The sequence below is a fragment of the Carassius gibelio genome, chromosome A3 (assembly GCF_023724105.1).
Source record: "Carassius gibelio isolate Cgi1373 ecotype wild population from Czech Republic chromosome A3, carGib1.2-hapl.c, whole genome shotgun sequence".
Taxonomy (NCBI): domain Eukaryota; kingdom Metazoa; phylum Chordata; class Actinopteri; order Cypriniformes; family Cyprinidae; genus Carassius; species Carassius gibelio.
In genome coordinates, this window is record NC_068373.1 from 29,918,199 (window position 1) to 29,942,170 (window position 23,972).

Below are 23,972 nucleotides of genomic sequence, written 5' to 3' on the forward strand. Positions count from 1 at the left end.
GAAGAGCGCTCGCGAGACAGAGAGGCAGACAGACACGCCGAAAGCCCACCCTGCGTCCCACCGTCTCCACAGCGCTGGAGAGAAAGGAAGACAAAGACTTGTATGAGAGCGGCAGCAGTCTAGAGGCTCTCCAGCGTGTCTGGAAAAACCGGCTTACAAGCACACACTACTACACCACATGTAAGATAGGACAACATGCATGCAAACCGTCCACTGTACAGAGCAGTTTAATGTCACAGGTGTCTTTAAGCTGTAAGCCAAATAAATCTGTCTAAAATCTGATCCGGATTTTTCTTTGTGTTTAAATGCACACCTGAATGCAAAACATCCTATTGAGGTTTAAAATATTATCTGATTTGGCATGTGGTTCTCAACGGGTGGGTTGCAAACAGAAAATATTGAGGGCAAAAATCCTTAGTGTTAATAATAAAATGTGGTTAACACTATTATCATAAATTGTCATGAAAGCAAAGTAAACAGTTGTGTCAGCTTTTAAAAGAGGAGGCAAAAATGTTGCCAAAATATATGCCAGGTCTCTTTTTAACCTGTCTTTAAATAAATCTGAATAAAGCAGGGACACATTTGCACTGGTCAGAATATTATATACAAGGTGTAATCTGTGTTCTGCTAAACTCAATATTATTTTACTGTCATTCACATACTATTATAGATTTCATTATTTTATAATATAGACTCATAATAATTATATATTTTTTAATGTTGCCTGTCAACCAAGTGGAATGCGTTTGCTTTTTCTTTTGTAATATTTAAATTATTTCAGTTTAAGTTTAAGATACACAAATGTTGAGTGTTTAAGTTTTAGTCGGCCCTGTCTGTGTCTCTCTTGCTCTGTTTGCACAAGTGAAAGTGAAAAGAAACGGCGGGAACGCGGGCGTTGGGGGTGGGCACGTGGGGGCAGGGGACGGGGTCCGATGCGACAGAAGAGAAGAGAAGAGGGACAGCGCGTAAAAAAGAAAGGAGACTGTGCGATGACATCATCCCTCATTTGCATAAATCTCTGCCTGAGAGCTGATTGGTCACGGGTGGGAGAAGCCGAAGCCGCTCGCGCTTTTCATCCTTTTCAGTGCTCACTCTCGCTCGTCCGTGTGTGTGTGTGCGCGCGTGCGTGCGCGGATCGCCGAGCGCCGTTTCATTCTCTGCTGCCAGGAGACACGCATCTCTTTACTCGCCGGTAGACGGTCAGTCTGCTCTAAAACATTCCCCGTCAGAGCTCCAGTCTACCTGCTTTCATCTCAACAAACGTTGCCGGTTTTTCTCGATCCACAGTGCTTACCGGCAAAAACCGGGAGGAGACGCGAGAACCGACTGGGCGTTGCTGGAGGAAAAGCGCTATAGATTTGGTAAGATTATCTGCGTGTCAATCCTAAAATAGTCAACGATACATTTAAAAGCGTTTTTCACTGTCACAACTAACTAAACTAAAACATTAAGAGTCAGTTTAAGAAATGTTTTTCATTCAACAGCGTGATTCACGACTGCATGCATTGATATGTAAATGATTAAGTTCTCGTTCACACCGGTCATTATAATAGAAGTACAAATGAGATCATCAGATGGAAATGCCCCTGAAGCGATCAGGTTTCACACCGGTTTGATTTATACGCGTTAATCTAGCACACGCAACCGGTTTAGTTAGTTTGGCGTTTTCACTGCTTGTTAACCGGCACTTTGTCTCCTTTTAATCCGTGTTGCCTTGTTCATCCTTTGAGTCCGTTTCAATGGTGGATGTTTGGGCGGTGACTGCAAACCCACTCGTAACGGAGACCGATTTTAAACACGGGCAGTCGTTCAATGCGCTGACATATGAAAGAGAAGGAATGGGAATACCGGTTTTCCTCATGTTGTGTTTTGTGTGTGTTTCCCAGCAGTGAAACTTCCCGCTAGCGCGTTCACTCGAGTCTTTTGTTCTGCGCCTCCTCCACACGCCCGGACACCCCACATTCAACACACTCACCCGCCCGGGCCCGTCATATACACACACCCACTCGGGCCATTCAGGACTGACCCGGGCTATTGTTCGCTAGGCGTATATTGTACTGGATTGGAAAATTAACCAATGATAAATAGCTAAATCAAATACAGTCCCCTACTCATTCTATATCTATATAAAAACTATTTAAATATACAATTGTCTGTCGTGTGTGTGTGTGTGTGTGTGTTAACCACATTAGATGTGTATCAGACCTTATAATGATACCGCAGGAATTAATTAAACGACCCAACCTGCCAGAATATACGCCCTTTGGTGCAGTTCATCTGTCCATATCTGGGAGAAACAGACCAGCAGTTCGATATCATTCAGTGGTCTACTGTGAATTATTGATGTTTCTCCACACATAAAAAAAAAAAAAAAGAGTGACAAGGGCAATTAATCTGACCGGATTTTTAGTAATGTACTTAGAGAGGATCCCGGGTGAACTCTATTCAAAGGGCCTATGGGGTCATATTGATAAGTTTTAATTTTGTAGGTAGTTTCTTCTGGTGGTTTAGGGACAATGGAAATCAACAGGGTGGTTTCTTGGCTCTGCTCCCTGCATGTGCGACTGGAGTCAAACCGATGCGTTTCGCAGCAGGTGCGGCTTGGTTTAGCTTCTGCTAAATCTTGGCTTTGGAAGTCAGTTCATCCTATTGTCTTGCTCCATAGTTCCCTTTTCTCTTCTGGCCAAACAAAAGGTTTAAGACGGATGCCTCAACCCCCTGCAGCCACCATCTCACCGCTCCACAGAGGCTTCATCAGATCTGTCTCTTCTGCTTTTGTTTGGGATATTATGTATTATTATGGGAATAATTAAATATTCGTTATATATATATATATATATAGAGAGAGAGAGAGAGGGAGAGAGAGTAATACAGACTGTTTTAAGCTGTTGGTGTATATAAATTGTGAATATGCGAGTCATGCTAAACAAAGCAAACAAATCTCTCTAATTAAATCAGATCCATTTTTGACTTTCATTGTTCTGTCATATCTTGAGACAATGCTGTGGCTGTCTAACTCCAGCCCACAGGGATGAGGCTCTTGAAGGAAGGCATTGCCAGCAATTACAAATGTGTCATGGCATGATGGGTAGTGACTGTATGAGGAATGGGGGTGGGACTCGCTAGAGAAGAAATTACAGCAAATGACATCAGAAAGGTCAGAGTCTTATTTATGATTATCTGAAGTGACATAAGTGAATGTGACTTTGCATTATTTGCCCTACTAACATTTGCATGCTCACTGAAATAATGGTTCTCTATTGGCATCAATGGTTCTGTGATAAACCTTTGTCATCCATGGCACCTTTTCATTGGACAAAAAGTTATTTATAGTGAAAAAAGTTGCTTTAGATTCTTGACACTTCTTCTGTTGCATCGCTAAAAACAACATTTTGAACCTTCACTTTTAAAAGTGCAGTGAACACTTTGTTGTTGTCCCAAGATGAATTACAGTGGTTTCCTTGTGTCATCTGTCATTTTCTGATAAGTCTCTCATATTGAAGCGCTCCCTCGTCCAGTAAAGATAGCTCCCTAGAGGCTGAGCAGTTGTCGCAGTGGACAGTTGGCTCTGTCAGGATGGGATATTGTGTTGCAGTTGTGGTCATTTGAAGGGATTGTTGCGTTCCGAGTTCTTTTTTTGGAGTGTGTTTTGTGGTTACACTTCTGCTTTCTGTAAACACGACTGCTGTGCAGTTGTAGCACTCTTGCTATGTTAATTTCAGTTTGGAACAACATTTGCATTCTGGTTGAGTATCCTTTGTTCCAGTATTGGCAGATGTCACTCAGTGAATGGTGTCTGTGAGGGGATCACAGATTGCATTTGGGTTCTGCGGTTTACAGATGGATTGGATGGATATTGATCTGCTGTTTTATTAAGGTTAAAGTGCACATGCTGTAAAAATCCCTCTAGTGTCTCAATTCCATATTAAAAGAATCTGTCCTGAAAAATTTGGTGTCTTGATGCAGTTAACAACTTTAACCTTCATATTTTCTCTAAGCATCAACTTCAAGGTGTTCATAAAATCTGCAGTTTGTCAGCAATTTTTGAGGCATCCAAACTCCCAATGGAAGTAAAAATAAATCCAATTTTCTGATGAAAAACACTGTGCGTACTGTGTAGCTATGCAGTTGCTGTGTGGTTTTGAATGTGGTGTTATATGCTTGCTAGAATGTTTTGATGGTTGCTTATTGGCCATCCAAAGTCATTGTATCATTCTGGCCATTTTGGACCTGGCCCAGATCCTTTCCTTCAAAGTAAGTCAATGGGTCTTTAAAATAAATAATAGAGTGTAGACAAAAATAGCACAGTAATCTCACTTGTTTCAAATTTCAGAAGGGATCTCAATGTCTCAAACTCAGATTCGCTCATTTATTCATTTGCCAGGAACTTAAATATTTCTCATATTTCATATATATAACTTCAATATAACTTCTGTCCATATTTTTGCCTCTATAATTCTTACAGTATTTCAGAAATAATGAATTTCTATTTAAACATTTTAGAAAGAAATTTGAGACATGAAATAGTCTGGAAGTCCAACCTCTGAGAAATATAAATGCACTCTGGGAAATTATTATTTAGTAGACTCTTCATCTTAAGCAGCTTACAGTAATTCAACACAGTGACAGTCTGTTTTGAGCACCTGGGGGTTGAATACGTTCACTCAAAGCCACAGCAGTAGAAGGGAAATCACTTCTGCAGGAGTGCAAACCAACCTTTAGATTACCAGTCTAGATTAGGGCTGCACGATTATAACCCAAATCTAAATGGTTGATTATTCCCTTGAAATTGTAATTGCGATTATTAATGACGATTATCCCAATTTACATTGAATGATGTTTACACCATCGTTTGATGCAACTGCATGCCGGATATTTATATAAAAATAAACGAGATAAAAAAAAACTCTTAACTGAAAAACTTTTAGTGCTTTTCAATAGTTTTGTTAGGATTGGTTTCTTCTTTAAAATATATATAAAAAAGTAAAAATATGAATGGTATTATAATTATATAAATCTAAATCTAATATAAAAATATAAATCTTATGCACACATAATAACATAAGTGGACTTTAAATGATTACATAACTGTGGCATCCATAAATGTTATTGCAATTAGAAATTCGATTAATTGTGAAGCCTCAACCATAGCCATCTAATATCAATGTTTGGTTGTATATTAGTTAGGGGTGTAACGGTTCACAAAATTCACGGTTCGGTTCGATACGATACACTGATGTCACGGTTCGGTTCGGTTCGGTTCGATACGTTTTAGATACAGCAAAATGTAAAAACATCTCAACTTTTCAGAATGCCGCAAGCGCACCGCGGGTCATGTGACAAGAACCAACCAATCAGCTTCATCCTTTCCCGTAACAACGTTGAGAGCTCAGCCAAGATGAAGGAACAGCTGATCATAGTTGTATATGGATTGCAATTTTGAAATAAATTCAGTAGCAGAGCTACTGCAAGCGATTTTTAGAGCTGCAAATCCATTTATCCTTCGCTGAAATTTCCGCGTCTCATGGAGAGAGCACGTCATTGTTGCTTAGCAAAGACAGACGCCTCATGAGCGCTTCTGCCCAAGCGCTTTGGAAAGGAGGAGAAAGACGCGCTTAGCGTTTTCCATGCGTTTTTAGGCACGATATGTGAACGGCCCCTAAGGCGCTCGCTCACTCAGCACGCGCTGAAGGCTCGTTGCAAAATGTCTAATGCATTTAACAGACCAGAAATATAAGATCCTAAAATAACCAACAGGTCTGGTGTTTGGGTTGGATTCCCTGTAAGCTATAGTGTCTAAATGCTGCAGGGATAGTTTGCTGCGTGCATGTTTCTCCTTTTTTTTCGTCTTTTCCCAGATAGTACTGACGCATATATCCCAGATATTCCCGCTGGTTTTTTTTTTTTTTCTTTTGTAATCCCGCTGGTGTACCCTGTCATGTTGCAGATGCGACATACCGTTGTTTATTTATCCACCACTCTCTTGCCATCACCATTATAGCTTAAAGGGAATCCAAAGTGCACCCAAACACCAGACCTGTTGGTTATTGGAGGATCTTCTCATTTCTAGTCTGTTAAACGCATTGGCTATTTTGCAACGAGCCTTCAGCGTGTACTGAGTGAGCGAGCGCCTGCTGAGTAGCCTAACATAAACATATAAGATGGTGTTTTTTTCTTCTTCGGGAGTGTCAGGGGCGTTGCCTGTTACGTTGTTTGGGTTATTGGGCTACCTTGTTGAACGCATATCATTATATTTCTTTCTCTCTCTTTTTTTTTTTTTTTCAAATATAATTAATTACTCCAACGAACCGTTCGGTATACATAATGCGTACCGCGTACCGAACCGAAAGCGTCGTACCGAACGGTTCAATACGAATACGCGTATCGTTACACCCCTAATATTAGTTAAACAGCCTTATGTAGATCCGCGCTTCGCCAACAGGCAGGTTATGACATTTTCTGTTGAGTCAGAACAGAGGCTCAGAGTCCATTTAGAAGGTGATGGTCAGCTGTGAGCAGAAGGATAATCCTCTTATAGGTACAGTCAATTCCTGTGCAGTCTGTGTGTGTGTGTGTGTGTGTGTGTGTCACTTCCTCATGTTCATGAAGGGCAGGTTTATTGTCTGCTGCAGATGACATTTATGTCCATGCTGTCACAAGCAAACACAGACTATCAGATGTCACTGACTGAACCCCACCAGCTGGTTTTTATCAACTCCTATGTAACTTTTTTATTTATTTTTTCTTGCTTTTTGGGGCTCCCAGTAGATAGTAGAATCAAGTAGCTCCTTGAATTACAAATTAGTTAAAAAGGCCCCTTTACACCCAAAACCTACCAATTTCAGTGTGCCCACATGCTTTGCTAATGCACTGCTCAACTCTCCCGTCTGTGCGGTGACCCCTGCACTTTCTCTCAATGATCAATATCCGTCTTCTCTCATCTGGTCTCACCATTTCTCCTCTTACTCTCCTGGCCAGGTGGCATAGCATGCTGGCTGGTGCCCGTATCTAGCCCATGTCCTGTGTGCGTTCTGTTCTGTGGGTGTCCGTCGGAGGATTGCGCAGGATTAGCATCATGCTTTGTCCTGAGTTAACGAGCTCTGTCATGTGTTAATCTCCTCGTCCCCAGGGGACCGTGTTGGTCTGCCGCTGGTTGTGATGTTTCCTGCTGCTGGTATCAGCTCCTTCAGTCATGTAACCCTACTCTGACACTGCTTAACTGCATTTAAGTAAATTATGGTGCTGTTTTAGGGGCCGTTTACACTGGATCTGCTATTGTGTTCACAAACCTCTATTCCCACTTCTGCTCCTGGAGATCTATCTTTCTTCACAGTTCAGATCAAGCTCTGATCAAACACACCTGAACCAGCTTATAAAGATCTTCAGAAGAACTTAATAGTAACAGACAGGTGTGCTGGACCAGACCTAGTCATTCATTACAGACAAAAAAACTGCAGAAAGGCGAATGTTTTACAAGAGAGTGTATAATTGTTTTGAGAAAATGCAAAGTGATTGGAGGAAAGATGAAGTATTATGAGCAAACAGAAAATTTCCTGGGGAAAGGAAAAGGTTTTTGGAGCAAATGTGAAATTTTATTGAGAGAAGACAAATATTTTGCAAGATAGTGCAAAGTTTCTTGGGGCAAGGCAACATTTTTGTGAGTGAACAAAGTTTCTTGGGGGAAGGTGAAAATTTTGGAAGACAGTGAAAAAGTTTTGAGAGGGAATGCAAAGGTACTTGCGGAAAGGCAAAAATTTTGTGAGCCAACTTCAAAGTTTTATTGGGAGGGCAAATGTTTTGCAAAAGAGGGCAAAGTTTCTTAGGAGAAAGCAAAAACATTGCAAGAGAGCTCAATGTTTTTTGGGGGGAAGGCAACATTTTTGTGAGTGAACACAAATTTTCATTGGGGAAGGCAAACTTTTCGCATGAAAGTGCAATAGCTTTTTCAGTCACTATAAGGCAGAACACAAGTACGCATCCAGTGCAAATGGTCTCTAAGCGTTCTTGTGTAGATCACTTATCTTTTGCATCCCAGAGAGCTGTCGAGTGTCTCACTCCCTGGAGTAGCATATGTTTCAGAAAACTTATGTGAATCTTCCTTACAGTACAAGGATTACCTCCTTGTCACCTCTGGATGCTGTCCAGGCATCTGCCACACATGCTGTTGGTGCTTCAGGCAGAAAACAATTCTTCTATCACAGCTAGTTTTGTCTCAGTTCACCACTGGTTTTGTTTCAATCATCCCCCTAAGGGTAATGGTCTCAGAATGGTTTCTTACAGTCTAACGTCACTACCTTTAATTACTCGTTCTGCATGTGTCCCTTACAAACACTTTGTTTTTGTGAGTTGGATAGAGCAGCTTCCAGACCTTTGGCCAAGGGTGTTTTGGGAATGTGCTGGCCATGATTGCAATCTCGACAGTGGGGGCACTAAAGTGGCTTTTGTCAGCTTGGACAGCAGCGGTCCTGTCATGTGCCTCCGTGTGTGTCTATCCTCTTTTCACTCCTCCGCAAGGGCTGCCACCCCAACAATCCCTTCTTTGGTGACTTGTTTCATGGAATGCTCCTCGGGCCGTCCGACTTCATCTCGGCGTGTGTGTGCTGTATAATGGGCCGTTCAGAGGGTCATGTGATCGGTATAGGGGACCAGTATGAACACACAGATGTGTTTAAGACTCCGTCCGCTGTTGAAATGCATTTGACATTCACCACTTATATGCCCTGCAAATCAATGTATAGTTGTATTCGGTTCCTCACTGATGTGGTTTTTAATGGATTCTGTTAGCTTATGGACCTGAGGTAAAGTTTATTATATCTTTATTCTTAGGGTTCAGAATCAGGTGCTTGAATTTAAATTTGATTGCCTGTTTCTCTCTCAAACTTGTTGACCTTTTACTCTTCAGAGCAACACAGTAGTGTGTTTCTTCCTCAACCAGCAAACTGGGAATCCCGGTGGCCCTTTGTGGTGCTGGTCATCTCTCAATAGATCCAGTGTTCCCTTGTTTTAGAGCGAGAGATGGGGGTGGAGGGAAACTTCTGCAACCTCCGGAGGGTACAAACAAAAGGGGGGTTTGGAAGGGTGTATAAAGATGCTGCACTCAAGATATTTAGGTCAGAATGTAAGATTTATGTATTTGAAGCACATTTAAAATTTCATTTCATTACAGAATAAAAAATAAAAAAATGAGTTAAAATTATGCATATGTCAGACATATTTAATATTTTTTTGATTGTGCATTATCTCTGAGGAGGCACAATGGGGTATTGGCAAGACAGACATAATATGTGAGAGCCTAAACTGTGACAAATTACCGCTGATTAGTCAGTGCTCTGACCAAACGCCAAATCAGAGGCCAACAACAGCTTCCCTAGTGTATGCAAACGGCCTGGGATGAGCCATGAGATTCATGCAGCATCTCTGTGGTGTGCAAATTTGCATTTCCTCCAGGCACAGTCTCTCCATTGATCGCACTTTGTAGGGAAAAAGCTATTTCTTATTGTGAGCCATTGAGATTGTGCAGTTTGTTTTCTTGTTCTCCATTCATTAGACATGTCAGTTTTGCCTCAACTGGATAAAGCTAAGATGGCATTAGCCTGTTAGCCCCTGCTGTGCCACTGTGGTTAGAAGCATGCTTTGCACACGGGGGACTTTTTAAGGCAAAATGCAGCACTTAGATATGCATTTATGCATGCACAAGGCCGTGTTGAGCTTGCACTTCGGATAAGGGGGCCAAAGTGCATTTTACTGCTACAATGACCCAAATAACACAGGGGTGATCTGGGGTTCTGTGACGGGACAATTTAAAGACTGATGCAATGCGCTGGAGACTTGCCAAAATACTGCTTCTAGAAGGTGTGCAGCATGTCTGCAGTGTTTGTTTACATCATATGTGGGTCTTTGGAGGATGAGCGCTTCGCAGAGTCATCCCTTCAGGACATGAGGCTCCTGCACTGGGATTGGTTACAATAATTGGATGAGGCATTATCATTCTGTCCCAGAGAGTGACGGAGTGCCATTAAGAGGGTTTGTAAGTATGATGGGTCTTATGTTTGTAAGGTCTACACCTACCTTTTGTGGTTTCTTGTGCTCACTAAGGCTATATAAACGTGTGTGTTTACGTACGCATGTATGTGTATGTGTGTGTGTGTGTGTATATATATATATATATATATATATATATATATATATATATATATATATAAGTAGTAGTTTTATTTCAGACATTTTTGGCATTTCTGCTGTAATGACAAAACTGGTGGGTTTCAAACACAAACATGGAAATATTGACATGTTATATTAGATGACCTCAATTAGGCACAATTGTGATCCAGAGGTTGCAGGAACTGTCTGTTTTTCAATAAAAACAAGCGTTACAGAGGGATAATAAAAGAAACATGATTTAAGTGAAAATAAAATAAGGTTGTTTTGCCCCGTCCACTTGCCTCAAACTTTTATTTAATTTTCATATTCTTTGTTTCATACTTGCCTGTTGACATCAGAAGTCAGCAGAGGTCAGATCTCCCCTCCAGAATAAGATTTACAGCATAGGCTTCTGACCCCCTGGGGTCACTGTTGTTTACATACAGAGGAAGCAGTCCATAACCCTCAGTTGTATCATTAAGGTCATAATGCCGTGTGACGGTGTGTGTGTTTCCTTCTCGGAACAAGGCTGTTCTACCCTTATAATCTCATCAGCTGTCTGTCTCCTGACATTCTCACAGGCCGATTCTCATCTATCATTCTAAACAGGATCAATCGCAGAAGAAAAAAAAAAAGAGTCAGGAGGGGTAAAGCGGATTCTACAAAGCCTGTATTTCTAGAGGAGTTGTCTTCCATAAGGGAAAATAGCCCTCGAGGTCTCTGAAGTGGAAGTGATGTTGCATGAGGTTGTGTTTGCCTAAAGGACTAAAATCTTTGGTAGTCTTCATCACTAACTTCAATCTGACCATATAATTAAATCTTATGACTGCATAATATAAAACTTAACAGGTAGTGTTTCCCAGATTGTGGCTCAGATTCTTCCTTCTCTAAGAGCGTACTCACATTGGGCTTGTTTGTTTCAGACATTGGCACATTTTCTCCCTTAGTTTTGATTCATTTAGGCACATAAAAACATGAAAACTGTACTTGAATCCTCACCAATATAATCAGCCACTATTACCTGAATATGGTGTCTCAGCCTGACTGAAAATGACTGGTTAAGTTGTGGTGAGAAAGCAATCTCACCCAAAAGACTGATGGCCTAAGCTGTATCATAATTTATAATAGGGATGGGTTATATAAAAACAATTACAATTAAACAAATAGTAACAATTGAAGTCTCTGTTTCAGAATGGAGCAAATGATCTGCAGGTCTGATAAAAACCTAAATGTCTAGAGTTCCCCCATTTGGCACAAATTCTATTGTTCATTCACCATGGTAACAGTTATTTGCAAGTCAATGTGGTCATTGTTAATGTTTTCAATTGCACAATTCCTATCACTAACCAATAACCATAGATTGATCTCTAAGACAATATATCTTCTCATATCTGGCAGCATATCTGGAATGGGTTCTTTCCCCTGGGCCTTCTCTCTCTTTACCATCACTCTCTCTGTCCCCCTCCCCCAGTTTCTCTAATTTAAGATGCTCAGCTGCCTGGACCATCTGTGTTAGGGTTTTGCAATGGGCAGAATAAGTCATAGGGCTGGAGGAATTAATGTCGACCTCAGAAAGAATCAGGGAGATTCTGCAGCTCTGGATTATAATGTGGACGATGTGTCCTGTGACCCTGACGTCCACTTTATGAGTGAGCATTTTCAGTGTTTGTTGACATAGTCCATTGTTTTGTTTTTTCTCATGCTTTCTTGAGCCAAGCCACTTCCTCTCCTTGGCCTCTTCCACTGTATGAACTTTGCTTAAATCATGCAAACAACATCTGCTTCAGTAAAGCATTGTGGGTAATGCATCTGGCATGGCTTCTTTGCTAGTAGTTAGCAATTAGAAATTCCCCCAAAGGGTTTTGAAAACCCCGAGAATTTTTTACATAGTACCAAAATAATCTTATGATAGATGTCTTTTCAAGTGTAAAACTGCATTTGAATCTGTAAAGCTGTATTAATGACAGCTGTAATCTTATACCAACCATCATTCCTAATAGCTGGCAACTACTTCTTATGTGGCTTTAATTCATTTTGGTTACAGTTTAAACGGATCTGAGCTCTGAATCAGCTGTTGTTTTCCCTCTGCACAGCACGCTCTTGACTTCATTCCTAATCTCGTTCTTTAACATTCTTTGAGCATTTGCAGTTTAACCAGACCTGATTCTTTATCTGATCGTTCTCTTAGGTCTGCAGACTTCTCTCTTGTTCATACTTGTTGTCTGAAGTCTCGGCTCAAACTACAACTCTTATTGCTCTTGTTTTCAGGTAAACCACAGCCATCTGATAGCTGTAGACTTCAACTAGTGGACTGAGTCCTAGGTTCCTGATTTCTCTTTTGTTGAGACGGACCTCCAGGACTAGGACAAGATGAAACCAGATGGTGTTGACACAGCAACAATGGAAGCATTAAACACAGGTCCTGCGGTCGAAGTGGTGCCAGGGGGCGAAGCTCAGGACCAGACTTTGCCTGCAGCGCAAACAGAAGGTGAACCACAGCAAAAAGAAGCAACCAACAAGTCTGGGGATCCCAAAGCCAAGACAAAGGCTCCTGCCAAAACAAAGACACCCACCTCTGGAACCAAGACATCTACAACAGGCTCCCGTCCCACCACTGGCCAAAGCCATCTGATAAATGGGGCACAGAAGTCACAAGCTAATGGCGTCCCCAAAAAGACCACCACAGCAGGCCTGGAGAAGAAAACCTCAACCACTGCTGCCACTAAAAAACCAGTCAGCTCTACTTCTGCATCCACAACCAAGACCCTAAGCAAGGTGACTGAGAAAAAGCCTGTGGGGACGGCAAGACCTGCCAGTGCTCCAGCCAGTGGTGTGAAGACGACAGGGGCAGCACAGCCCATAAAGAAAGCCCCTGCTGCACCAGCTAATGGTCTGAAGTCTAAACCAAAAACTACAGGTAAGTCAAAAGTATCATCTGAGCTTATTGATTACAGCAGTGGTTCCCAGCCAGATTCAGTAAGTGTCCCCCAGCATTAGTTCAGTGTAGGCCAGGGTCTCCAACTCCTTTAGACTTCAAACCCTTTTCCAGCACGCTTGTATTTTTAATGTGTGTTCGATTGGGGGTGGAGCTGAACTCTGCAGGATAGTAGCTCTCCAGCAGAAGGGTTGGAGACCCCTGATATAGGCTATATTTAAGTTGCATTTTCAGTAGAGAATGTCTAATGTAGCATATTATAAAAATTTCAAATAAACTGTCTGTACTTGTCCTCTTGTTTTAATTCTCTTAAAAACCCTTCACATCATCCTTCACTCCAGCTCCAGCTCCAGCTGCAAGACCCGCTACTGCATCCACCACTAAGACCAGCATCACTGGCTCTCCTGTCGCCAAAACAACCAGGTGAGCATCTCATAGGGTGGGAATGTCACAAACAGAAGCTCATAGACTGGGTAAATTAAGGAGAATTCTGCAATGTGGGCCATTTCAGTAGCTCATTCTTTTCCAATGTCCTTAATGCATTGCTTATGCAGCCTCACGTTGCAGTCCATACTCCTCATTCGCTAAATACTTAAAGCATTAGGCATGAATTCTAAGTCTGAAAGGGAAAGCATTTCATTTGCTGGAAAATGAACTGGCACAGTCCTAAAATTCCTGATTATAAAAGAAATGTGAAGAGGAAGTTTACACTTTCCCCTGTGAGTTTAAGACTCTCAAAGGAGCTGATTTGAGTTGCCTGCAATCAGCCATGAACAGTGAAGGAGTTTTTTGTTGCTTGTTTATGGAGGCGATGAGGGACATTATGAGGCCTGCAAAGGAGCTCAGACTCATGATGTTATGTGAGGGTAGGGGAACATTTTTTGTGTTCATTTATAATATTTAGTCCCACTACCATACATTTTTGCTTATCTCTTGAGATTTTGACTGACATTGATTACCTTCTTTCCTTTAGCTTCTCTTAAAAATACAGTATGTTTCTTCCAGTACAGACATGTGTTTGTATTTTGCTAGTTATTTTGACCCACTTGGTATCTTCGATCTGACAAATATTAAATGCTACTTTGTGTACAGTTGAGCAGCATAACAAAACAGTTGTCTTAATTATCAATATCTTAATATTAAATTAACATTTGTTTCACAGTCCAGTAATATATAACTCAGTTTTGGGTGTGGCGTATTTTTTCTTCACATTTGTGTGCATGTGAAGAGTGTAGTGTGCATATAAGCATCCAACCATGTGTGTGTCCTGTCTAGAGCAGTAGAAGTTGTACTGAAGGGAATTCTGCATCTGTTTAACCTACTGGATTTTGAATGAATAAAACATACATGTAGCATTAATGGTGCATGTTTGCCACCTCAAATTTAATTTAAATCTATTGAAGTCGCTACTTGTGGCACCAAATGGAATGGCAAAAATGATATTATATATGTGTGTGAGTCCTACTTTGGATACTAGCTTCATTAGAGTAGTGCGGACATGACAGAACTGGCCAAAAAACATGAATCATTTTGATTAATTGAATTCTTAGGGAAACCTTAATGAATGAGCTTTTCCCTGACAATGATTATGTCATACTGATGTAAGAATTATGGGATGGTCGGGAAAGGGCACATCCAGCAGCCACCGCTAAACCATTATTTCTCATAAATGAGTTGCTCTCTTTCTGTATCTCTTTGTCCCACTTTCTCTCGTTCATTAGGTCATGGTAGAGTTCAGTCCTCCAGAGAGAGGTTTTATTGCAGACGTTGCATCTAATCTCCAAATGGTGCTTGCGTGTTTCCCAACAGCCAACTCGATGGATGCTTTATAACACTTCAGTGATTCTGATTTTGCTGCAACGCTTCATGAGTTTTTCGCTTGTCAGATTTCTGCATTTTTATTTTTATAGGCTCAAGTTTAACATGGCTGTACTTCAGACTAGGGTTGTGATGGTGAGGTCAATTGACGTGTGACAACACTGGTAATACCAGTATTGCCATGGGGGAATCCCCTTTTTTCCTTGCTTCCCTTAGCTTTTAAAAAGCTTAAAAGCGTGTGTGCACTTTTTTTCTATGACTTTATTTCATGGGAGGTTTTTCAAGTAGAATCTCCAATAAAATGGCATTGTCCATTTAAATTTGTTTATAATATATAAATCCTTTCTGGATATTTATTTTTGATATTTTTCACAGTACAATATAAAAGACACAAAATGGGTGCAGGTCTATGTATTGTCCAATTAGTCAAGAGTTTTTGTATACAGGCATCTTTGATTTGACTGATTTGACACTGCCAGCCAAAAAAATCACTGCACATTAAACATTTTTGATCTCTGCTGTTGAGGTAAAGTAAATCAAATATTATTCAGATGAATGACTGTTGGGCTATATGAAGCTAACACAGCAAATTTCCACACAGGTGAGTGCCAGCAGGTACATGCAGTTTCATCAAATGCTCCTAAATCACAGCTTTACCAATGCATTAGGATTCATCCTGAAGGGACATGAACCTCGTTATTGAGGTTAAAGAGTCCCTTCAGGCCAGAGTGCTTTATTAATATCTCATCAGTCACTGGCTCAGGAGGAGGTCTTCTTCCTCACTGTTGCTGTGGCTTCAGGGGAAATTTTGCCAATCATAAATGTAATGGCAAGTTAAAATGTGTTTATTAGACAATCAGGCAACAGGCTTCTCCATTGCTCACAAAACATTAAAGAGCTATATAAAAAATGTTTGAATGGCATGCCGTTAGCTTGAAGCACTTAAAGCAAATGCACATGTATAAATGTGTTTGGATTGTTTTTAAGCTACAGTGCATTTTAGGGTTTTAATGTGCATTATATTTGCCCCGACCCTGGCAGAGCTCTAACAGAAAAATGCTTGGCTTATTGAACTATGGCTTTTGGTTGATGGTTTGTTTGTTTTTTCTATTAGAGGAATAGTTCACTCAAAAAATGAATCACTTTGACCATATCACTTTCTTTATTCTGCAAAACATTCAGATTTGTCATTGGCATGACAAAGGTGGTTACATTTTTTAAAAGACCTATAATTTACCACCATTGTTCTACTAATGTACCATAAAAAATAATATTAATGTAGCAAATAATATAGTGCACAAGTTCTATAACTCCTGGCCTTTTTGGATTTTCATGGCATTATACACCTTCACTGAATGCTAAAGATGCTCTCTCCGGCGCTCTCTTTAACTCGCTCCCTGCCTCCTGTGTAGCAGGAGAATGATGTTTGTGCTAATCTCTCTGTGCTCGCTTCCTATACTGAGTCATCCTGTCACGATATATTATTTCTGTTGGTTCTTTGTTTGAGATTAAGATGAAAATAGAACCTCATTCGCTCTCTCTTTCTCTATCGCTATCATTCTCTTCTCATCATCTAATAGCATGCTTTCCTTATTTAAAGTTTAATTATAATGCAAATCTGAATACTAGAAACAATAAAAATGTAGATTTTTTTCCAATAATCTGTCAATTCATTACTTTGCTTCTTCCTAGTGCTGATTTTTTTTTTAACATTAAAATATGGTAAAATCATGTCATTAAACATGGCAAAAGATTATGTGGTGACGCGGAAAAAGCATAAAGAACCCGGGTAAACATTTTGTGGCTATAGCTCATCCTATTTTACGATAATAATTTATATTTTATATTGCTGACAATATAATATGGAATATATATTATGTATATTGGACAACTTTTAATGTTACATTTGGATATGTGGTTAAAAAAAGAACTGCAAAGGCTTCAGTCAGACAGCTTCTTTATGAACTATAAGCAAGTTTGATTATCAAGTTAGCTTAAAGACTAATGTTCTAATCCAAATTGTGTGCTTAAGTAGGTGTTTTTGTAAAGTGAAACTAGGTCGTGAAGCTACAACACACCACTGGATTTATTTGTGTAGTATTCTGTTGAGTTTATTTGTTTATAGACTTGGCCTCTTTGTTTCAGGACCTCCACTGCTGGATCTCTCTCTCTTTTGCGCAGTTGCTTGCTCTCTCACCTGATATATAGGACACCACAATTTTTGTAGATTTTCACCCCTGCCCATCTCGTGTGGACTTTGCCTAGACAAAATGTGGAGCTTATGGAGCATGTGTTTTAGCAAGATTCATGCGGTTTGCCTCAGTGGGATTTGCATGGTTATTTTTACTCAACACAATGAAAGATTTAAATGGTGCTCACTGTGTCTTCTACACTGATACGCACCCTGCCTCGTGCTCGTCAGCACTTTATTTAGAACAGGAGAGACACATGCGGTGGAGCGTGCACAGGAAATCAGAAGCTCCTGTCAAGCCAAGAGGATCTAGGTTATCTTACTCAGACTTTACCTGGACATATACTGCCGAGTCACTGCCGTGTGCTAAGCTGAGCTCATTCTAGACCAGAGTGGACCGATACTAGACCCCGTCAGGGTAGAACATGTATAACCACAGAGTCAGGCACCCCAGGATAGAACAGAGGAATTATGGGTATATAGCTGAGAGAGGGTGATTTCTTGAAAATAATGTTTTTGCTAGTTTTAACATAACTCCATGTTGTTTCTTGAGCTACCTGTCTGTGCTGTGACTAATCAAAGCTTTGACTCACAAGTCACTGCTTTAAATGGGATACATGACCTATCACCAAAAACTGAAAGGTCAAAAGAAGTGGAGAGTGCAGTTTTAACTCAGACACACTAGAACTTTTCTATCTGATCTTTTTTCCAGCTGCTTTTTAAATGCATGAGGTCCTTGTCCTAGCTGGACATGAAAGCTCAACGGAAGTCTCCTACCAGAGAGTTGTGCAAGCTAGGAGCAGCCAGACCTGAAAATGTTTTAACATCTCAACATACATGTTATTAGGATTTGACGCAGTCTTCCTCTGTATTGATTTTTCAATTGTTTGTCACATCTGCTATGTGCAGGTCTGTTGGCTCAGCTTCTGCTGCCCCTAAGTCTGGGACACCGACAACTGCCAGCAAGACATCTACAACCATATCCAGGCCAACTACTGGTACACCCAAGACACCATCTACCACTGCTAAACCCTCACCTGCTAAAACCACAGCTCCCCCTGCTGGCCGCACTCCCCCTCCTAAGACCACAACACCTATCAAGAAAGGTGGGTATCTCATGAAACACATGCGTACAGTTTATTTGTAACCATTTTAACACTAATATTGTGTTGTAGTATGTGAATACTGATATTTAAAATATGGTAAATATTTATATTTTTCTTTTTTAATTATATTTTATTTTCATAAAAGAAGCTGTGATACTGAGTTGGAATTATATGTTCTCTTTTTATTAGATGTCAGTAAGCAGCCATCTGCTCCAGCAGCCAAGAAGACCACTTCTTCTCCGCTTACCCGGCCAGCACCAACTAAGACCACCAAACCTGACACCCCTAAGTCAGCCTCCACTGCCAAGGCAGAATCAGCCTCCAAAAAACCCACCACCTCCAGTAAGGTGGCAGATGTTAAAACTAGTAAACCCAAGGAGAGCAAAGCAATGCCTTCCAAGGAGGTCAACGCAAGCCCCAAGACCACAGGCAGCAAGCCAAGCACTAAAACAAGCAGCCCAAAGAAGTCAGTTGGCAGTAGCACTCCAAAGCCATTGAAGGGTGGCCCAAAAGCCTCCCCTCCTGCAGACACAGCAGCCATGGAGGGTGAGAAAAAGGACATGGTACCCGCTATGGTTTCAGCCACTACTGCAGCTGGTGCTGTTGTTTCTATGATGACCTCTGAGGCAGCACCTGAAGACTTAGACACATCTTTTGTTCCTGTTGCCACTGAAGAGGCACCTGAGGACTTGTTTACCCAGGTCAATCCTGCTGCCTCTGAGGTGAAATTAGAAGACTCATTTACAACTCCAATTCCTGCTTCCTCTGAGGACTCTAAAGAGTATTCAAAAGAAATGGCCAAAGCTGTCATTGCCCCTAGCACTACGAAAGCACCTGAAGACAAAGTTACACCTGTCATGCTTCATGTCTCTGAGGGATCACCTGAAGACTCTGTTACACATTTCAATCCTGAAGAAACATCTGAAGACAGAACTGTGTCTGCCATTCCACCTACCTCTGTTGAGGTACGAGAGGAAACTGTTTCACCTGTCACTCCTTCTGAAGAAATACCTGAGGATGTAACTACATCTGTCATTGCTCCTACCTCTTATGAGGCACGAGAAGAAACGGTTTCACCTTCCATTCCTTCTGAAGAAACACCTGAGGATGTAACTACATCTGTCATTCCTCCTACCTCTTGTGAGGCACGAGAAGAAACTGCTTCACCTCCCATTCCTTCTGAAGAAACACCTGAGGATGTAACTACATCTGTTATGTTTCCTAACTCTTATGAGGCACGAGAAGAAACTGTTTCACCTGTCATTCCTTCTGAAGAAACACCTGAGGATGTAACTACATCTGTCATTCCTCCTACCTCTTATGAGGCACGAGAAGAAACGGTTTCACCTTCCATTCCTTCTGAAGAAATACCTGAGGATGTAACTACATCTGTCATTCCTCCTACCTCTTATGAGGCACGAGAAGAAACGGTTTCACCTTCCATTCCTTCAGAAGAAATACCTGAGGATGTAACTACATCTGTCATTCCTCCTACCTCTTATGAGGCACGAGAAGAAACGGTTTCACCTTCCATTCCTTCTGAAGAAATACCTGAGGATGTAACTACATCTGTCATTCCTCCTACCTCTTATGAGGCACGAGAAGAAACGGTTTCACCTTCCATTCCTTCTGAAGAAACACCTAAGGATGTAACTACATCTGTCATTCCTCCTACCTCTTGTGAGGCACGAGAAGAAACTGCTTCACCTCCCATTCCTTCTGAAGAAACACATGAGGATGTAACTACATCTGTTATGTTTCCTAACTCTTATGAGGCACGAGGAGAAACTGTTTCACCTGTCATTCCTTCTGAAGAAACACCTGAGGATGTAACTACATATGTCATTCCTCATACCTCTTATGAGGCACGAAAAGAAACTGCTTCACCTCCCATTCCTTCTGAAGAAACACCTGAGGATGTAACTACATCCATCATTCCCCCTACCTCTTATGAGGCACCTGTAGAAACAACTTCACCGGTCATTCCTCCAGCCTTTGAAGACGAACCCGAAGACACATTTACACCTGTTATTTCTCCTACTTCTGATGAGGTGGAGCTTGTCTATCCCCAGGATGTCCCGCAGAGCATGGACACTTATAAAGATGACAATGTAATGTGTCAGCTGGATGCTGAAGTAGACTTGGTCAGTCTGGAGGTGCCAGTGCCTGCTGTGTCTCCCCTGGGCACAACAGTACTGTCCCCACCATCCTCTCCCACTAGCTCACCATCCATGCCAGTTGAGCTCCCAAGTTCAGTTCCCTTCCGGAGCATGGAGGGTCCATCTGAGCCATGGGCACAGAGCTCTTCACTGTACTCCAGCTCTGTAACCATAGAGAACCAGGAGCAGGATATGGAAAGAGAGCCTAATGAAGAAAGTGAACAGGATGATGAAAAAGATCAGGATGATATACAGATGCCCTCTGCTGCAGAGAATGTGATAGAAGACTTTAATCTGATGGGCTCCACTAGTGGGGATCACATCAGAAATGCAGCTCCTGTCTCCCCCTTGAAAGAACAAGAAGAGGCAGTGGAGAAAGCTGAAGAAGAAATTAATGAAGACAATGATGAGGAGGAGGAGGAGGAGGAGGAAGAGAAAGAGGAGGAGGAGGAGAAAGAGGAGGAAGTAGAAGCATTAAAAGAGATTGGCATAAAGGAATCTGTGCCCCAAACAGAGAAAGAAGTTTACTCTAAAAAGGGGGTGGCAGATTTTGCCAGCTCTGACTGGGGTACGATGCAATCAGATGAAATGTACAGCAGTAATAAACATGACTCAGAAGTGACATCTCCTTTTAATGCTGAAGACAGCTGCAGTGCTAAAGATACAGATGACTTCATCATAACTGAGGCAGATAGGGAACAGCCATTCACAGGGCCTCCTGGAATCCAGTCATTTGGTAGTGAAGATGAGGAAGAGGATGAGGAAGAAGAGCATTTGAAGGAAAACATGGATCTGGCATTAGAGCATGATGATGAACATCTCAAACAACAGAAAGACTTAGAGGAAGCAGATGAAGATGTGGAGATGGTACAAAGAGTCATGGCTGAGAGTGGACTTGGGGTTCATAGAGATGATGGTAATGAAGACGAAGATGATGATGATTACAGAGATGAGAGTGATCTAATTCTCAACAGTATGGGTCACACTGCTCAAGCAACATCTATGCCTTTGACAGCAGCATGGAGTAATTCCAATCAATTCTCTGATCCCTGGGCCCAGCCTTCTTTCCCCCTGTCAGAATCAAACCTGTCAGATTCGAGAGTTCAAGATCCAGACACACTAGCCAAATTCCCAGCCGACCTTGACACAATACCCACATTCTCATCTGAACCAGATACACCACCCAAATCCCCATCTGAGGCTTTTCTGGACACAAGTCCACCCCTGATTCAGACCTTTGAACCTCAACCTGACATCCAAGAGGAGACCTGTATCTCTGTCTTATTGGAGTCGGGTATCTTGGCTTCTCCTGCCACTGGAATGTTACAGTCCAGCACCCTCAGTGGAACAGTGGCTGCCCATAGCAGCAGTGAGACCAGCACACCTGAAGAGCTTGTAGATTATGACAGCAGCTCAGGTGTAGAATCCCGATCAGACAAGCAGCAGACGCCAGTCCCTGCCATGCATACAGACATGGAGCAGGACCTAGGTATTCACCTTGAGAGAGGTGATGGGGAAGAGGAAGAGGCAGAAACACTGCCAGCTGATGAAGTACTGGGTGATGCCGCAACAGCACCAGCCTCTGTACCATCATCACCATCAACCTCCTGTGATGAAGCCAGTGATACAGAGGGTGAGATGCAAATCAATGACCCCGAAGTTGCGGTTGATGACAATGCCAAAGTCCCCCACAACCTCACTGCCCTGGAGGAAGATGAGGAGGCTCCTGAACAGATTGGAGAGGAAGATGGTGATACTCCTCAGTCAGCCAACTCTGTGGCCTCCTATGGTTATGACTGCTCCGCATCCATCTCCAATGCCCACTCTATGGCTGAAAGCTGTGGAAAGAGTCCAGGCATATTTAGCCTGGAAAATGAAGAGCAGCTTCCAGAAGAGGCCAAGGATCCTTCTTTCATCAAGGAACTCACCCTGCCAGCAGCTACCGCCTACAGTGATGACTTCTTGGGCTGCCCAGTGGATTTATTGCCTATCAGCGAGCCCACAGAGAGGGATGCTGGGTTTAACGAGCACTACATGCTGTGCAGTAAGACAGACCCAGGTGCGATGGAGGAAATGGATCCTGAGTCCCCTATGCACCTATCACCCCAACACGGGGACGATTCTGACGGTCAGCCACCATACTACTCTGCTATATGTGATAAGACTGATAACTTTCTGGCAGGTAATGTATAAAGTCCCTCTTTTGGAATCTACCTTGTCTACCCCAAACTCCTCGCTTCCACCCTGTGTCCTTCATTTCTTCCAAATGTGGGATTAATAAGCAAAGAAATGAATAGAAACACGTAATAGAAGGTGGAAAGAAAAGAAGAGCCATCAGGTGAGGGATAATAGCTTTGTCTGAACTGCTCTCTTTTCTTCTATTACCACGGTGATGGTTATGATTGTATGGCTTAAATTTCTGTATGTACAGTAGCTATTCTCATTTTCTATTAGAATGTACTTTTTAAATAACACTGTGTTTCATGGAACCCCTGAACCTGCAATGTTAGACTAAGTTAAGTTGATGTCCTTTAATGAAAGGACAAAAATGCAAAAAAATAAACACACTTAGTGGACTCTAACTACCTTTGTATTTATCCTACTGTTTTTACCAATCAAATGTAATTTGTTTTATACTTTTTTCTTCTTTTTTTATTTGATTTGTTAAGATCCCTGTCTTACCTTAATGTTTGTACACACATCAGTTTTCCTGCACTGTAAAAGTAGCTTTACTGGCTTTTAAAATGTACTCCAGCTTTCTCTTTTAAAACTTGCTCCAGCACTAACTGTTTTAGCATTAAATACAGGTTAAATATTCTCCAGAATCTTTTCACTCTCACAGTGTTTGACATAGGGAGGTGAATGAGTGTTAGATGGCAAGTCATACTTAATTTTTGGTTGTCTTTTGTTAGTTTTGAGCTACTGCTGCCTATTTTGGTGAAGGATAACATTGATTCTCATTGGCACGTATCTTAAGTGTTTTAAAGTACTAGGCTCAGATTTATCTGGATTCTTTCATTTACAGTTGTAAACTTTGGACTTCGGAACAGACTAAACATTTCTGTTAATGAAAATTGAAGTGTTTTCCTGCAATTGTAAATCTTAAGATGATGCTCACAGGTCAGTGTACTGTGAGTACTGGGACATTTCTACAAGAATTGGAAGTACATATGTAACCAATTAAGAATTTAATTTTGCTAATAATCCAGACATGATCCAGGGTTGTTTTGAAATTAATGATTCACAATCAATCGTTTTTCCCCGAATTCCATTAAACATTATTGCAAAGCTGTCTGTTCCTGTTTGTTTTTTTTTATTTTGAGTGGCTTGATGGTCTGTTCTCATCTGAGTGCTCCTTTGGTTTTTGATTTTGAACAGATATCTACTGAAATGGTGTTTATTCCAGATGTATTTTTGATTAAATGACAGTCAGTGCTCATTGTCTATGATCCCTTTTTACTAAAGCATTTCATGCCCCCTAAACTCAACATCAGGACCCCACCCTGACAGCCCAGCACAACAAGGTTGCATGGTATCTCAAGGAGTTGGTTAACTGGTTTCAAGAAATGCCTGTTGTCATCATCATGCATTAAAGCATAAACACAAACTCAACACAAAAATTC

General features: G+C 41.4%; 1 protein-coding gene across 5 annotated transcripts; it reads left to right on the plus strand.

The window, feature by feature from the left end:
* Nucleotides 1-941: 941 nt before the first annotated feature.
* On the plus strand, nt 942-23,641 carry LOC127942039 (mucin-5AC). Of its 5 annotated transcripts, none has more exons than XM_052537570.1 (6): nt 942-1,199; nt 1,288-1,361; nt 12,409-13,057; nt 13,417-13,498; nt 17,994-18,190; nt 18,380-23,641. In XM_052537570.1, exons 3-6 carry the CDS (start codon nt 12,511-12,513, stop codon nt 22,540-22,542), a joined length of 4,989 nt encoding a protein of 1,662 aa, XP_052393530.1. In that variant the 5' UTR covers nt 942-1,199; nt 1,288-1,361; nt 12,409-12,510; the 3' UTR covers nt 22,543-23,641. The 5 variants fall into 5 exon arrangements, with proteins under 5 accessions (XP_052393530.1, XP_052393557.1, XP_052393548.1 ...); XM_052537597.1 differs by having other exon boundaries at nt 966-1,361; nt 18,380-19,291; nt 19,472-23,641; XM_052537588.1 differs by having other exon boundaries at nt 966-1,199; nt 13,423-13,498.
* The last annotated feature ends 331 nt before the right edge of the window (nt 23,642-23,972 follow it).

Coding starts and splice junctions, on each gene's coding strand:
- LOC127942039 (XM_052537570.1), top strand. CDS start 12,511: ATGAAACCAGATGGTGTTGACACAGCAACAATGGAAGCATTAAACACA. Junction 13,058..13,416: donor GTCTAAACCAAAAACTACAG/GTAAGTCAAAAG, acceptor CCTTCACTCCAG/CTCCAGCTCCAGCTGCAAGA. Junction 13,499..17,993: donor CCTGTCGCCAAAACAACCAG/GTGAGCATCTCA, acceptor TGCTATGTGCAG/GTCTGTTGGCTCAGCTTCTG.